The 7,060-nt window shown below is 50.6% G+C and overlaps 1 protein-coding gene across 1 annotated transcript; it reads right to left on the bottom strand.

The window, feature by feature from the left end:
• Window positions 1-3,477: 3,477 nt before the first annotated feature.
• RAB42 (RAB42, member RAS oncogene family) lies at window positions 3,478-5,045 on the bottom strand. Its single transcript, XM_049875915.1, has 2 exons — window positions 4,552-5,045; window positions 3,478-3,937 (listed from the first exon to the last, which is right to left on the bottom strand). Exons 1-2 carry the CDS (start codon window positions 4,809-4,811, stop codon window positions 3,514-3,516), a joined length of 684 nt encoding a protein of 227 aa, XP_049731872.1. The 5' UTR covers window positions 4,812-5,045; the 3' UTR covers window positions 3,478-3,513.
• Window positions 5,046-7,060: the final 2,015 nt, after the last annotated feature.

The following is a 7,060-nucleotide window of genomic DNA, read 5'->3' as shown; positions in this document are numbered from 1 at the left end:
CTGGCAAAATGTGGTGATGTTTAACCTGAGTGTTGCAGGCAGATCAGATAACATAAGGAGGAAGGAGAGGGTTGGGCCCTGGGCAAAGGGAGCAGCAAACGCAAAGCTTGGGGCAGCAAGTGGTCAAGAATCTGGCTGGGCAGAGCAAGTGGCAGATGATGCAGTAGACACCAACCGGATCAGGAAGGGCCTGGACTGGTCCTAAAGAATTTGGATTTTTATCCTGTAGGTAATGAGAGCCAGGGAAGGATCAGATGAGCTAAGCAGCCAAGTCAAATTAGTACTTCAAATTAGTACTGGGGCGACATGCCCGCTGAATCACAAGGGAGATGGGGGGCAGAGAACAGTGGCGCCATTTGTACTAGAGACCAAGAGGCCCGTACTGTGATAGTGGTGGCAAACAGGGTGTGGGGCCTGCTCCCAGGAAAGTGGTCTGGTTCTGAGCTGTGGCGGGAGGTGAGGCTCCAGCTCTCCAGTGCTCTGCCCCCTTCGCCTCTCCCCTCTCCACCCATATTGTCTGCCCCTTTCCTCTAGTGGGAGAGGGCAAAGATGAGAAGGGGCAGGGCCAGGCGGGGCTGCTTCTTCCTCCTTCAGAGGCAGACCCACCAAAGCCACTTACAGTCCCCTTGAGGTGAGGGCTTTGTGAGGGTAGAATCAGATCCCTGAAGCAGGAGGACCTCTGGGTCTGGCTCGAGGCAGTGGGCAAGCATGTTGGAGCAGGGAGCCAAGGGCTCATCGTTCAGCCAATTGGTTTCCCTCCCTGGACTGATCAGCCCAGGCTCACAGGGTTGCTGAGGGGTTAATAATAAGCCACTGGCAATAGAAAGAGCTACAGTGTGGCAGTGTTTGCATAACACAGTATTTAATCCTCACAACAACCCTGTGGGACAAACTATTACTATCCTCATTTTACAGATGGGAAACTAAGGCCCAGAGAGTTTAAGTAATTTATGCAAGGTCACTTAGCTAGTAAATTTTCACATTGTGTCAGCATTCCTGTTGCCATTCTGTTTGTTCTGTTTCCATTGATGTAGCTTCTCTCCCCCTCCTTGCCTTCTCATCTTTGCTTTTGGATAAATACCATTTGGTTTCACACAGTTGATTGTTTAAAGGAGTACATTACTCCTGGGTGACACTGTTTATTTTATAAGTCAGTCTGTTACTTGGATGAAAGGTGACCTCCAGAAATAGCTTCAGTTCCAAGTTCAAAGGTTATCTTAGGGCGAGAGTTTCAGGTGTTCCCCTAGTCTCTGTTGGTCCGGTAGATCTGACATTTTTAGGAATTCGAATTTTGTTCTACATTTTTCACACATTCTATCCAGGACCTTCTATTGTATCCCTGGTCAGAATGGTCAGAAGCAGTAGCCGGGCACCATCTAGTTCTTCTCGTCTCAGGTTAGACCAGGCCATGGTTCCTGTGGGCTATTAGTCCTGTGGACTAGTTTCTTCTTTGAGCTTTTGATTTCCTTCGTTCTCTTTGGCTCCACATGAATGGAGACCGACAGTTGTATCTTAGACGGCTGCTTGAAAGCTTTTAAGACCCCAGATGCTACCCACCAAACTAGAATGTAGAACATTATCCTTATGAACTGTTATGCCAATTAACATTATGCCAATTGTCCCCAGAGACTATGGTTCTAAGCCTTTTAACCCAGTAAACTAATCCCACAAGTTGTTTGGCTATTTCTAGGAAGCCTCCGTAACTGTTCCCCCAATGTACTTTATTCCCTCATTTTAAAATGAAAGTAAAAATGAAGTACAGTTAGCTACATTTTACTGAGAAGGAAACTAAGGCTCAAGGAGATGGAGTAACTGGCTTAAGGTAACAAAATGAATTATGTGGTTGTGCCTTTTCTGCTGTGACAACGGTCCATGCCCTGTCTATGCTCACTGGCACAGCACCCCCAAGGCACCTATCCTCTGCACCTGCTGAGATTCTGTCCAACGTAAGCACCACCTCCTGCATCGAGCCTTCCCCAAATGGTCCCAGGATGTTCTCTGCCTAGCACAGTTCCTGTTGCAGGTTAGGTTCCCCAGGAAGTAGGTTCTGAGATGGCAATACGTGTGCAGAACATTGATTAAGCAGTATTCATGAGATGGATACCTGGTTGGGGGAGGACGGGAAGGAACCAGGTTAGGGCAGACGGAAAATTTGGGCTGTGATGTTGTCACAATGGCCTCAGCTGACCCCATTGTGATGAAGTGGGGTTTGACCTTCAGAGCTGTCCAAAGTTGGGGCAAGAGGGGCAGGACTTTAAACCACGCCCCGCTCCAAGAGATTAATATTTGATGTGGGCTGCCCCTCAGCAGGGGTATGGCCATGGGTAAGAGGGCTTCCCTCAGCCAAGAGCAGCTCCCAGACTAGTGCAAGCTGAGGTCTATCATCTGGCAGCTGGAGGGCAGCTGGGGGTATGGGTCCTTTGGCCCTGAAGGAGGATCTTGATGACTCATCACAGTATCTAGGAGCTGTTCATTTATGTTCACTCCGCCTCCCAGACCCAGACGCGGTCCCTGGGTCTGGGGTGAGGACATGGAGCAGCAACCCTGGTGTCTTAGTTTCCTAGAGCTGCTGTAAACAAAACATCACAAACTGGGTGGCTTTAAAGAACAGAAATTTATTATCTTACAATTTGGGGGATAGAAGTCCAAATCAATGTGTTGGCTGGGTCATGTTCCCTCCAAAGTTCCTAGGGGAAGATCCTTTCTAGTCTCCCCAGTTTCTGGGAGCTGCAGGCGCACCTTGGCTGGTAGATGCATCGTCACATGGCTGTCCTTCCTCTGTGTGTCTCTTCTCCTCTTTTATTAGGTCATCACTCTGATTCGACTTGGTCTCACCCTACTCTAGTATGACCTCACGTTAACATCTCCAAACAAGGTCACCTTTACAGGTACCAGGGGTTAGGACTTCAACATAGCCTTTTGGGGAACACAATTCAATCCATAATACCTGGGTTTGAGGCTACACCTTAATCCCATGCTCAGGCTCATCCTTGTATGAGGACCTAAGAAGGCTCTGACCCAGGCTTGCGCCGGAATTCCCCACAACAGTCATCGCCTGTGCAGCATCCAGACGCTGACTGACGCAGCGTCCAACTCCAGGAATGCTGCCGAAATGGCCACATCCCAGCCAAGAGAGAAAGGAGTGATGATAACAGCTCTTGTCATTCAGCTCTCACAGTGTGGCAGGCTCTGGCTGAGCATACCCCATGTACTATTCATGCCTACAGCCACCCTGTGAGGTGGGTCTTTCATGCCCCATTTCACAGATGAGGAAACTGAGGCTGAGGACAGGAACTTGCAGCCCTGGTCTTTAGACCTTTCCTTAGAAAGGGCTGAGCTCTGAGACTGCAAATCCAGGAGGCCTGACAGTGTCAGTGTGCTGTTTGTTAACCCTTAGGACACACTGCCATTTACCACCACCGCCCCCCCCCCCCCCCGCCCAGAGAGGGCCAAACACTCCCCATCCTACCAGGAGTCTGAGTTGGCACTGTTTTAACCCTTTCCCTCCCCAAGTCAACACTGGCATGGGCCTGGGTTTTGCTTCCTCCTGGGGGGTCTAGGGCTCTGGGTGTTGTGGATGAAGCGGACACCCCCCCAGTCTTCCTCCAGCTTGATGACCCCCTGCTGCAGGGCCTGCTGGATGGCATCGGTGAGGGTGTTGAAGGCCAGGTCCACATTGCTGTTGTTTCTGGCTGAGGTCTCCACAAAGGCCATACCCAGGGAGGTGGCCAGTTCCTCTGCCTCTTGGGCGGAGACACAACGGCTGCTCTGCAGGTCACTCTTGTGGCCAACCAGCAGGAAGACTGCCTTGTCAGGGCCCTGGGTGGCCATGACCTCCTGGTGCCAGTCTTGGATGTGTTCAAAAGACTTCCTGTTTGTCATGTCAAAGACCAGCAGGACACCCACCACATTCCGGTAAAAGGACCTGGTGATGCACCTGGTAGGGAGAGGGAGGTGAGTTGGGACATCTCCAGAGTCAGGACCTCCTCACCTGAGATCCACTGAATCTTCTCATTGCCCCCCACCCCTGGCCCCATTATAGCTCATTTCACACAGCCCTGTGATCTCTGTTCTGTTTCTGTGTCTCTCCCAGGAGACTGGGTGCTCCCCAGATAAGGAGCAAGCTTGGTTCACATATTCTTCTCACCATTCAGATTTTGGATCCTTGTTTCCCCATTCTCCTACTCAACCTTCAAGCCCCAACTCAAATACCTCTTGCTTTGACATCTCCTGACACATCCCTCTCTGTACTCCTGTAGGCTGTCAGTATCCAGGTCATTCAAATCTCTGCACTTCAACGTCTGAGTCCAGCTCCCCCAGGGCTGAATGTTCCTCTGCAGTGGGCATGACCCAGAGCTTTGTGGGATGAACGACTGGAGTGAGGGAGGGTTTGGACCAGCGGACTCAGACCCAGGGCAGGGACCCCCTGAACACTTGGGTAGCACTGGGGCTGGCACCTCTGAGGGGCCTCCGGACAGGCACTGGTCCTCCCCCCGCTCAAGTGATGTACCCTCTCCGCCTGGCCCGTTTCCCTGCCCCCTCAGCCCGCACCTGTAGCGCTCGTGGCCCGCGGTGTCCCAGAGCTGCAGCTTGATGCGCGGCCCGGCCTGAAGCTGCAGCGCGCGGCTGTAGAACTCGACGCCCACCGTGGGCGCCGCCTCGAACTCCGGCTCGGGCTCGCGGGCCCCCGGCGTGCCCGCCACGTAGCGCCGCAGCAGCGACGTCTTGCCCACGGCTGCGTCCCCCAGCAGCGCGATCCGAAACTGGTACCGGCAGCCCCCGGCCTCCATGGCCCTCTCGTCTGTTCCCATCCGGCGCGCGACTGTTTGCCCGGCTCCGCCCTGTCCGGAGGGCCTTCCTCCAGGACGCGGGTCCAGCGCAGGGTCGACACCGCCCAGCCACCGGCCGACCGCGAGCTGCCAGACCCCATCCGGGACTCCGACTCCGAAGCCAGGGACATGCCCAGCATGGAGGGGGAGGACCCGACCTCGAGGAGCGGGACCAGGTGGAAGCCCCTGGGCAAGTCACTTCCCCACTCTGCGCCTCCGTTTCCTACCCTGTAAAATGGAGATGAAAGTAACCCGAACCCCACTGGCTGAAGGGATTAAACTAGGTAATGTAATGTGGGGAGAAGTAGGGAGAAGGGCTAACCAAGCATGCACTCTCTTAAGAGACTAACTGCTAGAGCATTTACTCACTCATTCGTTCGTTCATTTATTCATTCACTGGGGTGGCTTCTCTCCCCAGCACCAAGTTGGTTACCCAGTTTGATCCCTGCTGTTGGGCCTGGAGACGCCAAATGGAAAGTGGGTGGTTTGCAGTTGCTCCCTCCCCACTGGCAAATTAAAAATAACCAAACCCGTAGCCATCGAGTCGAGTTTGACTCATAGCCACCCTATAGAACAGAGTAGAACAGTCCCGTAGGGTGTCCAAGAAGCAGCTGGTGTATTCGAACCGCAGACCTTTTGGTTAACAGCCGTAGCTCTTAACCACCAAGCTACCAGGGCTCCAAATTAAAAATAAGAGGTTTTAATTCTTCGTGTTGAAAATAAAGGAAGAGATTCGCCCTACCCCCTTTTCCTTCAGAATTCACTCAGAAAACATAAATTCTTTCTCTAGCTCCTTGAAAAGTATGTAAATCTAGGATATTTCATCCAGAACCTGGGCACAGTCTTTTGAAATGTAATCATCAAGGAAGACCACGTCCCTACCTCCCAGTTTCCTGGAGGAAAATTAGCATAATTTCATCTCTAGTAGGCGCAGTGGTTAAGCCTTAGGCTGCTAACCAGAGGCCAGAGGTTCAAACCCACCAACCGATCCATGGGAGAAAGATGTGGCAGTCTGCTTCTGTACAGATTACAGCCTTGGAAACCCCATGGGGCAGTTCTACTCTGTGCTACAGGGTCGCTATGAGTCGGACTAGACGGCAACCGGCTTCAAATTGCAAACCTACCTCCAGCCATAAAGTTGCTAGAAAATTAGCAATTTTATCTTGGAAACACGAATGTAGTGGGTCCTATCCACTTAGCAATGTCAAGGGTGAGATTTCTTTCTGTCTTTGCGATCTCTTTAGCTGATTGTGCTGCTTCACATTCTGGTTTAATGCTTATTCAATAATAAAACTGTTCTCTTTCTCTTCTGTTTTTGTGGAGAGATTTTCTGGGTTGGGAGTAGGTTTTGTTTTTAATTATATTTCCCCAACACCACCCAGGTTGCCCTTTCCTGGAACCTCCTTGGCCCCAGCTCAAGGCCTCTGGTTCAATGTTCAACAGTCTCCACCTCTTATTTCTTCCAGCTTGTGCTGGGCATTAGGGTCTCAGAGAAGGACTTGGACAAAGGACTTGGACATAGTCTGGTAGCTGGGCAGGACAGACACAGACAACTGCAATTCCAGAGGGAGCATGGTTGACACGTGGGTTTGGCAGGTAACACTTGCTTTAGGAAATAATATTGGAGTCATTATTCCCTGTCCTTGAGCATAGAGAATGTGACCCAGCTGGAGTTGGGCTCACAAGGACTCACAAAGACACATCAACTGGCCCCTGAGGTATAAGAACAATACATATGATAACCTTAGAAAATATCTTTTAGGGAACTTTTCACATAAAGTCAAACAGAACACAAAAGACTTGCCACTCTTATCTTCTTGTATTAACATTTAGTAAATAGAAATTTGTTGGACCAGTGAAGACCCACCTGACTGTCCTTACTGAAACCTGTACCAGTGATTAAGAAAGACAATTCAAAATGTAGGATGACAGTTTCTAGCCAATCTGTTAAAAGATGAAGCTTTCAATGGTTTTGCCTGTTTGTAATGTTACTATATGCTGATGACTCTGTAACCTTCCTTGGACTCGGGCAGACATGGCTCTAGCAGCCTGCTTGTCCATTTTCCCACTTCAGTCTATTCTGTAATTTCCTTGGACTTCGGACAGACATGGCTCTAACAGCATGCTTGTCCGCTTCTCAACTTTTGTCTTTTTGAGTATATGCTGAATAACACTTTCTTTTTTGCTTTACTAAACTTTGAGATGTTTTTTCCTCTACAACACACTTATGA

Source organism: Elephas maximus, chromosome 3, assembly GCF_024166365.1.
Source record: "Elephas maximus indicus isolate mEleMax1 chromosome 3, mEleMax1 primary haplotype, whole genome shotgun sequence".
Classification (NCBI taxonomy): domain Eukaryota; kingdom Metazoa; phylum Chordata; class Mammalia; order Proboscidea; family Elephantidae; genus Elephas; species Elephas maximus.
The sequence above is the reverse complement of the archived record's forward strand: the minus strand, read 5'-3'. Positions and strand labels throughout refer to the sequence as shown.

What these genes read in the sequence shown, in the direction of transcription:
- RAB42 (XM_049875915.1), bottom strand. Translation starts at nt 4,811, where the DNA reads ATGGGAACAGACGAGAGGGCCATGGAGGCCGGGGGCTGCCGGTACCAG. An exon ending in GCGGGCCACGAGCGCTACAG is followed by an intron (nt 3,938 to 4,551) that starts GTGCGGGCTGAG and finishes TCTCCCTACCAG; the next exon opens with GTGCATCACCAGGTCCTTTT.